The following is a 15,421-nucleotide window of genomic DNA, read 5'->3' on the forward strand; positions in this document are numbered from 1 at the left end:
TCTGATTTGTTTAGAGTATATTTCTCTGGGGTCATTATTGCCATTTTAGTATTTTGTTTCCTTGTTCATCTATTCGTCTCTGGACAGAATGACAAGATGGAAAAACTCACCTCAAAAAAGAGAACAAGAGGCAATACTGATTGTCAGAGATCTAATCAGTATGGATATAAGTAAGATGTCAGAACTAGAGTTCAGAATAATCATTATAAAGATACAAGCTGGGCTTGAAAAAGCATAAAAAACACTAGAGAATCCCTTTCTGGAGAAGTAAAAGAACTAAAATCTAATGAAGTCAAAATCACAAAGGCTATTAATGAGATGCAATAAAAAATGGAGGCTCTAACTGCTAAGATAAATGAGTCAGAAGAGAGAATTAGTGATATAGAAGACAAAATGATGAGAAAAAGAAACTGAGAAAAAGAGAGATAAACAACTACTGGGGAGAATTTGAAACATAAGTGATACCATAAAGCAAAACAAGATTAGAATAATAGGGATCCCAGAAAAAGAGGAAAGAGAGAAAGAGAGAAAGAGAGAGAGAGAGAGAGAGAGAGAGAGAGAGAAGCAGAAGGTATACTGGAGCAAATTGTAACTGAGAACTTCCCTAAACTGGAGAAGGAAACAAGCATTCAAGTCCAGGAGGCACAGAGAACCCCCCTCAAAATCAATAAAAATAGGCCAACACCTTGACATATAATAGTGAAGCTTGCAAATCTCAGAGACAAAGAGAAAATCCGGAGGGCAACTCGGGACAAGAGGTCCATAACATATAAGGGTAGAAACATCAGACTGGCAGAAGACCTATCCACAGAGACCTGGCAAGCCAGAAAGGGCTGGCATGAATATTCAGGGTGCTAACGGAGAAAAATATGCAGCCAAGAATACTTTATCCAGTAAGGCTGCCATTCAAAATAGAAGGAGAGATAAAAAGCATCCAGGACAAACAGAAACTAAAAGAATTTGTGATCACTAAACCAGCCTTGCAAGAAATATTAAAGGGGATCCTTTAAGCAAAGAGAGAGCCCAAAAGTAACACAGACAAGAAAGGAACAGAGACAATATAAAGGAACAGTGACTTTACAGGTAATACAATGGCACTAATTCATATCTTTTAATAGTTACTCTGAATATAAATGGGTTAAATGTTCCAATCAAAAGACACAGGGTATCAGATTGGATAAAAAAGCAAGACCCATCAATATGCTGTCTGCAAGAGACTCATTTTAGACCCAAAGACATATCCAGATAGAAAGTCAGGGGTGGAAAATCATATCATGGTAATGAACATCAAAAGAAAGCTGGGGTAGCAAGCCTTACCTCAGACAAATTAGATTTTAAACGAAAGACTGTAATAAGAGATGAGGAAGGACACCATATCATAATTAAAGGGTCTTTCCAACAAGAAGATCTAACAATTGTAAATATGTATGCCCCTAAGATGGGAGCAGCCAATTAGATAAACCAATTAATAGCAAAATTAAAGAAACACATTGATAATAATACAATAATAGTAGGGGACTTTAACACTCCACTCACTGCATTGGACAGATCATCTAAGCAGAAGATCAACAAGGAAATAAGGGCTTTGAATGACACACTGGACCAGAAGGACTTCACAGATATATTCAGAGCATTCATCCTAAAGCAAAAGAATACACATTCTTCTAGAGTGCACAAGGAACATTCTCCAGAATAAATCACATACTAAGTCACAAATCAGGTCTCAACCAGTACCAAAAGATTGGGATCATTCCTTGCATATTTTCAGACTATAATGCTTTGAAACTTGAACTCATTCAAAAGAGGAAATTTGGAAAGACCTCAAATACATGGAGGTTAAAGAGCAGAATGCGTCAACCAGGAAATTAAAGAATTTTAAAAAATTCGTGGAAAGAAATGAAAATGAAAACACAACTGTTCAACATCTTTGGGGTGCAGCAAAGGCAGTCCTAAGAGGTAAGTATATAGCAATACAAGCTTTTCTCAAGAAACAAGAAAGATCTCAAATATACAGCTTAACCTTACAACTAAAGGAGCTGGAGAAAGAACAGCAAAGAAAGCCGAAATCCAGCAGGAGAAGAGAAATAATAAAGATCAGAGCAGAAATCAATGAAATAGAAACCAAAAGAGCACTAAAATAGATCAACGAAAATAGGAGTTGGTTCTTTGATGAAAGAATTAATAAGTTTGATAAACCCTTGGCCAGACTTATCGAAAAGAAAAGAAAAAAGTACCCAAATAAATAAAATTATGGATGAAAGAGGAGAGATCACAACCAACAGTGAAGAAATACAATTATAATAACATATTATGAGCAACTATATGCCAGCAAATTAGAAAATCTGGAAGAAATGGATGCATTCCTAGTGATGTATAAACTACCAGAAGTGAAACACAAAGAAACAGAAAACCTGAACAGACCCATAACCAATAAGGAAATTGAAGCAGTAATCAAAAATCTCCTAACAAGAGTCCAGGGCCTGATGGCTTCTCAGGGGAATTACCTATTCTTCTGAAGCTGTTCCAAAAAATAGAAATGGAAGGAAAACTTCCTAACTCTTTCTATGAGGCCAGCATTACCTTGATCCAAAAACCAGACAACGACACCACCCAAAAGGAGAATTACAAACCAATATCCCTGATTAATATGAATGCTAAAAATCTCACCAAGGTACTAACCAATAGGATACAACATTAAATTAAAAGGATTATTCACCAAGACCAAGTGGGATTTATTCCTGGGCTGCAAGGGTGGTTCAACATCTACAAATCAATTTTTCATTAATATAAGAAAAGACAAGAACTATATGATCCTCTCAATAGATGTAGAAAAAGCATTTGTCAAAGTACAGCATCCTTTCTTGATTAAACCTCTTCACAATATAGGGATAGAGGGAACATACCTCAATTATCATAAAAGCCATATATGAAAAGCTCATAGGAATATCAATCTCAATGGGGAAAAACTGACATCTTTTCCCCTAAGGTCAGGAACATGGCAGAGATGTCCACTATCATCCACAGCTGTTCAAGAGAGTATTAGAAGCCTAGTCTCAGCAATCAGACAAGAAGAAATAAAAGGCATTTGAGTCAGCAAAGAAGTCAAACTCTCACTCTTTGCAGATGACATGATACTCTATGTGGAAAACTCGAAAGACTCTACCCCAAAATTGCTAGAACTCATACAGGAATTCAGTAAAGTGGCAGGATATAAAATCAATGCACAGAAATCCGTTGGATGTCTATACAGTAACAATGAGACAGAAGACAGAGAAATTAAGGAGTTGATCCCATTTACAATTGCACCAAAACCCATAAGATACCTAGGAATAAACCCAACTAAAGAGGCAAAGGATCTGTACTCAGAAAACTATAGAACACTCATGAAAGAAACTGAGGAAGACATAAAGAAATGGAAAAATGTTCCATGCTCATGGATTGGAAGAACAAATGTTGTTAAAATGGCTATGCTACCTAGAGCAATCTATATATTCAATGCATACAATCTATACATTCAATCCCTGTCAAAACACCATCAACATTTTTCACAGAGCTAGAACAAATAATCCTAAAATTTGTATGGAACCAGAAAAGACCCCGAATGGCCAAAGAAATCTTGAAAAAGAAAAACCAAAGCTGTTGGCATCATAATTCTGGACTTCAAGCTCTATTACAAAGCTGTAATCATCAAGACGGTATGCTACTGGCACAAAAACAGACACATAGATCAAAGGAACAGAATAAGGAACCCAGAAATGGACCCTCAATTCTATGGTCAACTAATCTTCGACAAAGCAGGAAAGAATGTCCAATGGAAAAAAGTCTCTTCAACAAATGGTGTTGGGGAAATTGGACAGCCACATGCAGAAGAATGAAACTGGACCATCTCCTTACACCACACAGAAAAATAAACTCAAAATGGATGAAAGACCTACATGTGAGACAGGAATTTATCAAAATCCTAGAGGAGAACACAGGCAGCAACCTCCTCGACCTTGCCTGTGGCAACTTCTTGCTAGACATATTTCCAAAGGCAAGGGCAACAAAGGCAAAAATGAACTATTGGGACTTCATCAAGATAAAAAGCTTTTGCACAGCAAAGGAAAGAGTCGATAAAACCAAAAGACAACCGACAGAATGGGAGAAGATATTTGCAAATGACGTATCAGATATAGGGCTAGTATCCAAGATCTATAAAGAACTCATCAAATTCAACACTGAAAGAACAAATAATCCAGTCAAGAAATGGGCAGAAGACATGAACAGACATTTCTCCAAAGAAGACATACAAATGGCCAACAGACACATGAAAAAAATGCTCAACATTAGTCTGCATCAGGGAAATATGAATCAAAACCACCTCACACCAGTCAGAATGGCTAAAATCAACAAGTCAGGAAATGACAGATGTTGGCAAGCATGCAGAGAAAGGGGAACCCTCTCACACTGTAGGTGGGAATGTAAGCTGGTGTAGCCACTGTGGAAAACAGTATGGAGGTTCCTCAAAAGTTGAAAATAGAGCTACCCTATGACCCAGCAATTGTAGTTCTGGGTATTTACCCCAAAGATACAAATGTGGTGATCCGAAGGTGCACCTGTACCCTAATGCCATAGCAGCAAATTCCATAATAGCCAAACTATGGAAAGAGCCCAGATGTCCATTGACAGATGAATGGATAAAGAAGATGGGGTATATATATAGAATGGAATACTACTCAGCTATCAAAAAAATGAAATCCTGCCATTTGCAATGACATGAATGGAACTAGAAGGCTAAGCAAAATAAGTAAATCAGAGAAAGACAATTATCATATGATCTCACTCATACGTGGAATTTAAGAAACAAAACAGGATCATAGGGGAAGGGAGGGAAAAATAAAACAAGACATAATCAGGGAGGGGGACAAACCAGAAGAGACTCTTAATCATAGAAAACAAACTGAGGGTTGCTGGAGGGAAGGGGGGTGGGAAGTTGGGGTAACTGGGTGATGGGCATTAAGGAGGGCAGGTGATGTAATGAGTACTGGGTGTTATATGAAACTGATGAATCACTGAACTCTACCTCTGAAACTAATAATACACTATGTTAATTAATTGAATTTAAAAAATTGAAAGAAAAAATGATAAAATAATTAAATGTTAAAAAAAGATGTCTTTCTTTATTTGAAATGGAGAGAGAGAGAACAAGTACAGAGGCAGGCAGAGGGGCAGAGGGAGAAGCAGACTCCACCCATCCCCTCAGCAGGGAACCTAATGTGGGTCTTAATCCCAGGATCCTGGGATCATGACCTGAACCTAAGGGAGACACTTAACCCACTGAGCCACTGAGGCACCTTTGTCTTTCTCTATTTTTGTAATTCTTCCTTTGCTTCTGTAATTCTTTCAGCATATGACAAGTTGAGATACTACGATTACATAGACAAAATGTGAAGCTTGCTACCTGAAGAAATATATCAAACAATCTTCTTAACTGTAAAACTAAATAGACATAAAGGTTTTCTAAAGTTGCATAAATACAATCATATATTAGAATATAGTTATGTTAAAAGGACATAAGTGATAACATTATTATGAGCAATAATTATGCTACAGTACATTTTTAACATGTCTTCCTTCAGAGTTTGTAAATTAAATCTGCAGATACATACCAAATCTGTTTTTGGAGGATCTGGACACTCAGTGGAGAAAAAAGGTGTTGAACTTCTGACTCCACTGCTATCAGGAGTTGGCTTTGGAGGTTGAGCATGCTGTCTGTAAGTAGCACTTTTAGGAGTCCAACAAAACAGGTTGATTGATTCTCGCACACAGCGTTCAATGTCAATTTCTAGATAGGAATTTTTTTTAAAAAAAGCAAACATTTAGAATTTGAATTGCTATGTTCATGTAAAAAACACAATCTTTCCTAAATGCATATGTCCACTATGACTAAGATGATAACCAATTACAAAAGATGTCAGTGAAAATATAATGTGCATTTTAATCAGCATATATATGACTACAATGGTGGGAGTATTTTATATTATTACATACCTATATATAGACATACATTTACAAATGTGAATATATACATATATTTTTTGTATACTTTATTTGGTATTACTTACACATATACACACATACGTATATATACATACATATATACATATACACAGTAGATATGTTTGGATATTTCAATATATCATTATTTAAACATCATGGAATATAACACATCTTATTTAAGAATCGGCCTCATTTGCTCTGATAATATGGTCAATTTTTCAAAGTAAAATAGAAGTTGGGGAGGGGAAGGCTAGAATTTGGGAGTGGACAGGCAAAAGATTCACTCCACCATGACTTCTAGTAAAGTATACTAAAAGTTTTATTTTTACCTATCAAAGGAGATATAAAATAAATAGGGCAAATTTTATTAAAATATCAGTTCTCAATTTTTAAAATAATTTCCTGAATTAAGTGAAGAAGGCTGTAAGTGAAGTTTCACATATAGAAAAATTGCATGCACTTGGTTAAAATGGTAAAAAGAAAGCGTCCATTTATTTGAGCAATGGTAAATATAGTGAAATGTATTTTTTAAACAGCTCTATAACACTATTAACTTGATACTCCACAAAGAAGGAACCCAGACACCAATAAGAAGAAAAATTAAAGTTCAAGATAGGTTCTCTAATCCATTTAAGAAGGAAGAGACATGCTCAATTCATTTTAGAAAAATTCCAATTAATATGGTTAAGATAAAAATTTGAAGCTAAAGAGAGAAAACCCTGTCATTTAAAACAAAGTTGATTCATTTAACACTGTTAATCTCCAAAGGAAGAATTTCAGACCATAGGTTTTGCATCTGCAGGGCTCAAATCAGTCTGACACATTTGTCACCCAGTAAAAGCTTGAAGTCAAGTCAATGATACAGATCAGAGGTTGTAGTTCAGTCATTAAATCACTAGCAATGGAAAAGTCTGTTGTATCTGCTTCCAAAACATCCTACCAATACCATAAAAGGTTTTCAGTGAATCTTGAGAATTTACTGGCATCTACCCCAGTTCCACCCTGATTATTAGTACTGGCAGATATCCCATTCTCCATTCACTTGACCTATGTCACCTCTCCATCTCAAAATCCTTCCGAAGTCCTTTGTCATAACTAAAATATTATGCAAAAAGTACTTTGTAAATTGTACATCAAAATATGCAATTATTCTTATAAAGTAATCTCTTATCCTAGGGCACTACTGTTTTTTTCTTTTGCATTATAATTTTGATTAATGCATTGTGAATAAAGCATGTAGTACCCTGGATTATGGTTTCTTAGGTTTGATTACAAGCTCCATAAAGAACTTTGTGACTCTGAAAAAAACAACTTCTCTAAATCCTGACTTCTTTATCCTCATCCATTACTATCATATCTCTCAGAAAGAGTGAACTAGTTCCAAAATAATAAAACACATCTCATATTTCATTTGGGCCAGAATAGGTGGAAAAAACATCTCTCCTGAAGACTTCTGTTCCTTTGCTCTAATGGCTTTGAACTGCTCACAAGATCTAGTGAACAACTGTGATCCTGGCACTTCTCTTTATTATCATCTAATACCCTTCGGCTCTCCCCTATATTTGATCCCTAATTTGAGAGACAAGACATTATTTACTATTTTTTTATTTACTCCATCATTTTGGGGGAATGCATTTTCTAGCAGCTTCTATGAAAGGGTGTACAGAAGGCAAATTATTTTGAAATCTTCCATGTCTTTTAATATATTTATTTTGCCCTTGACTGATAGAGTAGGCATAGCACTCTAGGGATGAATTTTTTCCCTTCAGAGTTAGGCAAAATAGTGCTCCATTGTCTTCTGAGAAGTCTGATATGGTTCTGAATTGAAATCATTTGCATGTGATTTTCCCATTTTCTGTAAACTTTTAGGATCCCTGGTGTTCTGAAATATCATAAGGATATATGTAAATATGTTACTTCATTATGCTAGGTATTTGGTGGTCCTTTTGTAATCGTTCACCTAAAAGAGAAAGTTCTTGTTTGACGTCTGTGGTAATTTTCTTTTTTCCTCTTCTCTATTATTTTAAAAAGATCTTGAACATCCTGAATTTGTTTTCTAATAATTTTGCCTTTTCTTCTTACTTTTCATCTGTATTTTTGTTTTACTCTCTGAGACTTTTCCTAAACTTTATCATCTAACTCTTTTATTAGAAAGCTCACTGCATTTCCACATCATTTTTAATTTCCAGTAAATCTTTTTTGTTCTTTGTTACTTAAAAAAAATCTGATTTGTCATAATTGCAATACCTTCTCATAATTATCTTTCTGAGGATATTCCTTTATTCAGTTTGTGTTGGTCTGTGTGTTTTAGTTGGAGATTTTCGATCTATGGTTTGTCGATCTATGACTCTACCTATTTAAAAGAACAGCATTAAAAATCAGATTGGAAGTTTTGTATATGTGGGTAGGTGTTGGTGACTGGTAGATTCACTACTGGGTAGCTTGGAGACACGGTCATTTGTTAGAAGGCCCCTAAGTAAGGTATTTCTCCTCCTGGAGACATTCTACTTCTCCAGAGAATAATTCTCTAATCCATCTAAACTAATCTTTGCCAGCATTGCCCATGAAGAGTTCTGGGGATTCTAACTACATACATCCCCTCACTTCTGCTCTCTGCTATGCTGTTGACTCTGAATATCAAGATACTTTGATTCTATTATTCCGAAGAATACCCCTCCAAATTTACTGTTCTCATGGTCATTTTTTTTTGTAAAACTTGCAAAATGAAGATATTTGAGCCACAAACAGTGAAGACTTCTGTCTTTATACCATTTTTCCCTCTATTACACTTCATCTTGTGTTAGGCAACATTATAGTGTCTGGGGACACTTTGAGATACAACTAAGAATAAACTAAACTAGGAATAATTAGTTTGGCTTAATGGGATATATTTTTATGATTTGAAGTCACTTCAGGATATTGATAAAAAATTTTCTCCTTGATGAAACTCTAGCCAGGTTCCTTTAAGCCCTTTCTTGACTATGCCTCAACTTTGGCTTATAAACACTTGAAGAAAATGCCAGGATAGTCTTTAACAGTTCAAGGCCACATCCCTAGGATGACTGTGGCACCCACCCCCTCAGCCCTTTAAGTACCTGCTTGAGAAAAGTCAGGGCTGCCAATATAATTTACTGTTTGTTCCACGCAACATTAGAAGATAGGGTCTCTGTCTCCCAGCCTCTGTGGGAAGGTAGAAACCTAACTTCAGTAAGTGCCAGTTAGCAAACCTAGATGAGTTTCACATGGACCAATGCCCTCCTTCACACTTTTTGTAATTTTTCACTTCCCTGAATCTTTTGAGCACCTCCTCACCCCCAGTCCCCACCTATTCCCTCATTCTCCCATTAAAATGCCCAGTTACCTCTGTACAAATTGTTCATGCTGGATTCTTCTTTATTGTAACAGTATATTACTGATTAAAACCTGTCCTTACCACTTTAACTAGTATCTGGCTTTGTTTGACAGTATAGTAAAGTTATTGCTCTAGAAGTGACTTCCTGAAATACTCCCATCACCCACTATACCAGTGCAGAGGTTGTAATGCAATACGATGTGTCCCAGCACCAGAAGTTTACGGTTAGGAGAAACAGTTGAAATATACATAGCCAAAAATCAGACTTAAAAGTTCTTCCAAACTTTAAACATGTAAAGTGTTGTAAGCAGAGAATCTGGTTCTCATTGATGCCTGATCAAAAGAGAAATACTCTAGGAATACTTGTAGGAATATAATTGATAATGTTACATACACAGTTATAAGTGCATCATTAACTTAAATCTGCAAATTGCAAATTGAACAGATAGTATAGCATTCCCATATTTCTCTACTACTCTGCTCATAATTTACCCTGTTTTTGACATCTTGCCTTAATGTGTCATATTTGATACAAGTGCTGAATCAGCATTGATGCATTATTAACTAAGGTCCATTAACTAAGTTTACATTAAGATTCGCTCTGTTTTGAGCAATTCTGTGGGTTTTGACAAGTGCGTAATGTCATGTACTTACCACTGTAGTATTATACAGAGGAATTTTACCACCCAAAATATCTGCTGTGCTGCAACTATACAATCCTTCTCCCCAATCTCCCCACCCCACTATCCCGTGGCAATCAGTGATTTTTTTTTTTTTTTTTTTTTACTGTCGATAGGCTTGCCTTTTCTAGAATGTCATATAGTTGGAATCATAGAGTATGTAGGCTTTTCAGACTTTTTCCTCCATGTCTGCCTATAGCTTGATAGCCCATTACTTTTCATCACTAAAAAAACATTCCAAGTTTTGGGATTTTGAAAGGTAGTAAAGAATATTTTTTAAAAGGCAATCTCTTTCTAAATGGAAATCTACCAAGTGCAAAATAGAAATGTAACCTATATTTCAACTGGGTTTAAAACAAGAAAGCAGACTGAGATCTAAGATGAATGCTTTTTAAAATTTCAGGTGAAGTGCCAAAATTTTTCATGCATTTTATAGATCTGGAGGCTTATAATATCTCTGAGTTCCTTCCATGTGCTGAAATAATATTATTTATACCTCATAATGCTACCAAGAATTAAGTAATATTATCCATATTTTATGATTGAGAAAAAAGAGGCAGAAAAATGAGTTTGGCCAGAGCTATATGACTTGTTAGTAATTGAATTGAAATTTAAACCCAGATCATGCTGCCTCCCAGGTTAATGCTCTTTCCAGTGTGCCATTATTATACCACTTTCTAAGTAAATACCTTAAATGCCACTAGACCAAGAGAACAAGGCTTCAAGCCCACCATGCTAATCTCCTAAATTCATTCCCACCCCTTTTAAACCAGAGCCTTTAAAGTTTGAAACCTTTCCAATTAAGAATGGTAGGTTGTACACATATGTCTATTCCTACTCCCTTCTGAAACATCATTAAAGGGAAACAGTAAGGGAATAAAAAAAGTATAATTCTAAGAACAAAGAGAATGTAAGAAGAACATGAGTAGACAAGAAAACAAAAATTGAGAAGATAGAACACAATTACATCAAAAGTAACTCACTTCATAAAAAGCAAGGACAACTGAAACCTTTCTATAAAGGAGAATACTAGCAAGAAGCAAGCCAATTCTTGATGCAGAGCACCAGAAAGTCTCAGGAATTGAAAGTGAATGAAAATGAGGCAGAAAAAAAACAGAGAAGAATGAGTTCTATGTATGCATAAAGAGTAGTTTCATTGCAATCTTAAAACTGTCCCCTCAAATAAAGTCTGTTAATTAAACAAATCAAAGAGCAGTGACAGAAGTGACATCAGTAAAAATAACAGAGTAGATAACCCAAGGGCATTTCTCAACGGAGTTTTTTCATTTTTTTTTTTTTTTTTTTTTTTTAAAGAACTAATAGGGCTCCTGGGTGGCTTAGTCACTTAGGCCTCTGACCCAGGTCATGATCTCATGGGTCGTGGGATCCAGCCCTGGGTCTCTGTGCTCTGCGGGGATTCTGCTTGAAGATTCTCTCCCTCTGCCGTTCCATCCCCCAACCCTCACATGCCCTCTCTCAAATAAATAAATAAATCTTTATTTATAAATAATAATTTTTTTCCTAATCCTGCAATCATATGACAAGAGGGGCCATTGAAGCTATTTTGGAATATCTTGATTTACACAGCACATGTAACATATTGGATAATTTGAACCATTTCCTTCCCCACTCTGAAATTCTCATCTGTAGTTAACAACAGTATGGTTATTATTTCATCCCAACTTGTGTTTGAGATAATATGCTCACAATTGTCCCTGTGAGGCAGCTAGCAAATTAAGTAGCCAGGAAAACTGCTAAGGATAGGAAATAAATAATTTTGTATATCCAAACCACTACTGTAAAACATGGTTTGCTTAAATAAGAACAGATAAATTGTAGAGATAATGTTTCATATTTAAAATGAGTTAAAAATTTTATGAAGCTGAGTTTTTATTTGGTGTTCACTGAGAAAGGACTAACATGTAGGAAAAAAAAAGGAATGGCCAGTAGTTTACCTAACATCAGGTTTTTATCTAACACCAGGTATTGTCGTTACTGTAGTTAAAAATGAGCTTCCTAGAAAGTCAGAACTAAACTTCTGAAGATATTAGATTGGATCATTTGAAATTGCTGATATGGAAACTTACTTTATAAACAAATAACATATTCCCCTGTAATAGTAAAAAAGTACTAGATTTGGACTCCAAATTCCAGTTACTAACTTATATAACAATGAGCATTCCATAACATAACCATGCCTCAGTTATTTCAAGAGCAAAATGGAGATAATAATAAAATCTACTTAACATAGCTGTGATATTTATACAAGATAGAAAATTTTTTTTAAATTTTTTATTGTTATGTTAATCACCATATATTACATAATTTGTTTTGGTGTAGTGTTCCATGATTCATTGTTTGTTCATAACACCCAGTGCTCCATGCAGAATGTGCCCTCCTCAATACCCATCACCAGGCTAACCCATCCCCCCACCCTCCTCCCCTCCAGAAACCTCAGTTTGTTAAGATAGAAAATTTTAAAAGCTTTATAAACCCTAAGTGATTCACAGCTATTATAGAGATTATTTACATTGCCCAAATTTTCTATTCATAATTTTGCTTTAGAAATGAAGCTTACTGTAGGAGAATTAAAAATGTACAAACTTAGGTTTTGGTTTAAATAATGTTCCTCTGTGCCACTGTGTCCACAAAGGCCACCCTGTTTGTTTAATTGAATTGAACTAAAAGTGAGTTCTTACTATGGTTCAAAGTTTGGTATTAATTGTTGAGGCATCATAAAGATGAGTAATTGCTGAGAGTGTTGGAGAGGTGGCCCAGTCAGGGTGTGGTTCCCACAGAACACCTTGGGTATTCATTCATTTAAGGACCTTGACATGTCACATTCTTGGACTAAGTAAAATATTAAGAGACCCACCTTAATAAAAAAAAAATTAATATGAACAAAAGGACCCACCAGTTATTTAACTGTCTAGCAAAACAAAACTCGGCACTATTTAAAGGAAGATGATAAAATCCAGATACCTTTCAATGTATCTTTATCAATATCCACTGTATAATAAACAATAACTACATATGCAAAGCAGAAAAATATGATCTATAATCAAGAAATAGAAGTTCATGCAAATGGACCTATAAGATGACTCAGAATCGGAATTATTAGATAAGACTTTAAAGTAATTACTATAAATATGTTCAATGACTTAAAGGAAAATACTATAAAGTGAATGGACAGAGAATTGCAAACAATAAAAAAATTGAAATACTAGAACAGAAAAATACATTATTTGAGGTAGAAATTTACTGAAAGGTCTTAAAAGCAAGATAAAAAAAAAGAACTATATTGAGGACAACACAGTCAATCTGCTAAAAACCAAAAATAGAGGAAATACAAATCTACAAGAAGGAATGAAGAGCACTGATAATGGAAAAATATGGTGGTAAAATACAAAAAAATGATCTTTTAGCTTCTTTTAATATGGTTAAAAAGTAACTAGCTATTTAAAATCAGAATAACAACAGTTTATTGTGAAGTTTATTACAAATGTAGATGTAAAATATATTAAAACAACACCAGAAAATATGGAAAGTAAATGAAATCACACTATTGCAAAGTTTTTACATTTTCTATAAAACTGTACAATGTTAACTCTGTGTAAACCATGGTAGGTCAAGGACACAGATCATAGTCCCTATAGCAATAACCAAAAGCAATTTAAAATGCAAAATAAAAAGTCAACAAAGGTAAAAGATGAAATGTCAAAATTATTTAGTTAACATAAAGAAGTCAGAAAAGGAAGAGGAGAAACACAAGCAAATGGGACAATTAGAAATATGCCCAACCATATTAAAGACAAGTGGACTAAACACTCTATTTAAAAGGAGTAAAATTTGGGTGCCTGGGTGGCTCAGATGGTTAAGCGTCTGCCTTCAGTTCATGTCATGATCCCAGGGTCCTGGGATCGAGTCCTGCATCGGGCTCCTTGCTCAGCAGGGAGTCTGCTTCTCCCTCTCCCTCTGCCTCTCCCCCTGCTTGTTCTCTCTCTGTCTCTCCCGCAAATGAATAAATAAAAATCTTTAAAAAAAAAAAGGAGTAAAATTTAAGACTGGATAAACACAGCAAATAATTATATGCCTCAATTATATGTCTAACTATATGTCTAGACAACTATATGTCTGAAAGTAATACATTTAAAATATTTTAAATATAAAATAGTTAAATTTAAAGTAACAGAATATAAGTATATATTTTAAATATTTCTAAATTTAAATACTTAAAGTCACAGATGGGTTGAAAATAAAATACAGAAAAAATACTATGTAAGAACCAAGCATGAGAAAGTTCATGTGATTATATTAATGCCACACAAAACAGACTCTAAGACAGGAAATATTACTGAGATAAAGAGGCACATTTCATAATGATAAAAAGTTCATCCATCAAGATGACATAAAAATCCTAAGTGTATATGCATTTCATAAGAGAGCTTTAAAATATAAAAGCAAAAACTGATAGAAATAGGGTTGAAATAGATAAATCTGTAATAATAGCTAGAGAGTTTAATACTTCCCTCCAGGAATTTATAGAACAAAGAGAGGAAAAGCCTAGTTAGGGTAAAGAAGACCCAAACATTATTGTTGACTTATTTGACATTTATAAAGCACTACACTCAAAAAATTTAAATAAACATGATTTTAATGTGCACATGAAACATTTAACAAGATAGGTAATAGGTGTCACATAAAGTTTCAACAACAAAATTGAAATTTTGACCAAAAAAACCTACAAGGGAAATCAGTAATTATTCTTAAAGCAATAATACTGAAAAGACAGTATAACAAAATTTGTTGTATGCCTCAAAAGAAGTACTTAGGGGCAGTTACATTAGAAAAGATGAAAGTTATAAAATCAGTACTCTAGGTTTGGTCTTTAAGTAGCAAGAAAGAGAGGGCACATTAAACCCAAAGAAGACAGATGACAGAAGAGTTAAGACAAAAAAAAAAAAAAAAAAAAAAAAAAAAAAAAAAAAAAACAGAAAAACAATAATAAAAGTATAAAAGTTAAGTTAAATTAACAAGGAAAATATTAGTGCCATTGATAAACCCCAGCAGAATGATCAAGATAAAGAGCAAATTATAAGTATATGGAATGAAAGGAGACATTACTACAGATATATCAGACAGTAAAACCATAACAATATGATATTATGAACAATTAAATACCAGCAAATTTGAAAGCAAATAAAATAGATAAATTCCTTGGAAAGCATAGTTTACCACAAACATAACTTGACACAAGAAGAAATAGGACAACCATGCGGTCACATATCTTTAAAGAAGTTAATTCTTTTTTTTTTTAAGATTTTATTTATTTATTTGACAGAGAGAGACA

At 34.4% G+C, this 15,421-nt stretch overlaps 1 protein-coding gene across 1 annotated transcript in view; it reads right to left on the reverse strand.

The window, feature by feature from the left end:
• Nucleotides 1–15,421, reverse strand: part of TBCK (TBC1 domain containing kinase) — a 245,762-nt gene that overhangs the window by 97,731 nt on the left and 132,610 nt on the right. The window contains exon 23 of the mRNA XM_073892082.1: nucleotides 5,649–5,824. Coding sequence (XP_073748183.1) covers nucleotides 5,649–5,824 — 176 coding nt within the window. The remainder of the gene's footprint in view (nucleotides 1–5,648; nucleotides 5,825–15,421) is intronic.

This window comes from Callorhinus ursinus, unplaced genomic scaffold, assembly GCF_003265705.2.
Source record: "Callorhinus ursinus isolate GAN/ISIS: 27379988/994484 unplaced genomic scaffold, GSC_fseal_2.0 scaffold4, whole genome shotgun sequence".
Lineage (NCBI taxonomy): Eukaryota > Metazoa > Chordata > Mammalia > Carnivora > Otariidae > Callorhinus > Callorhinus ursinus.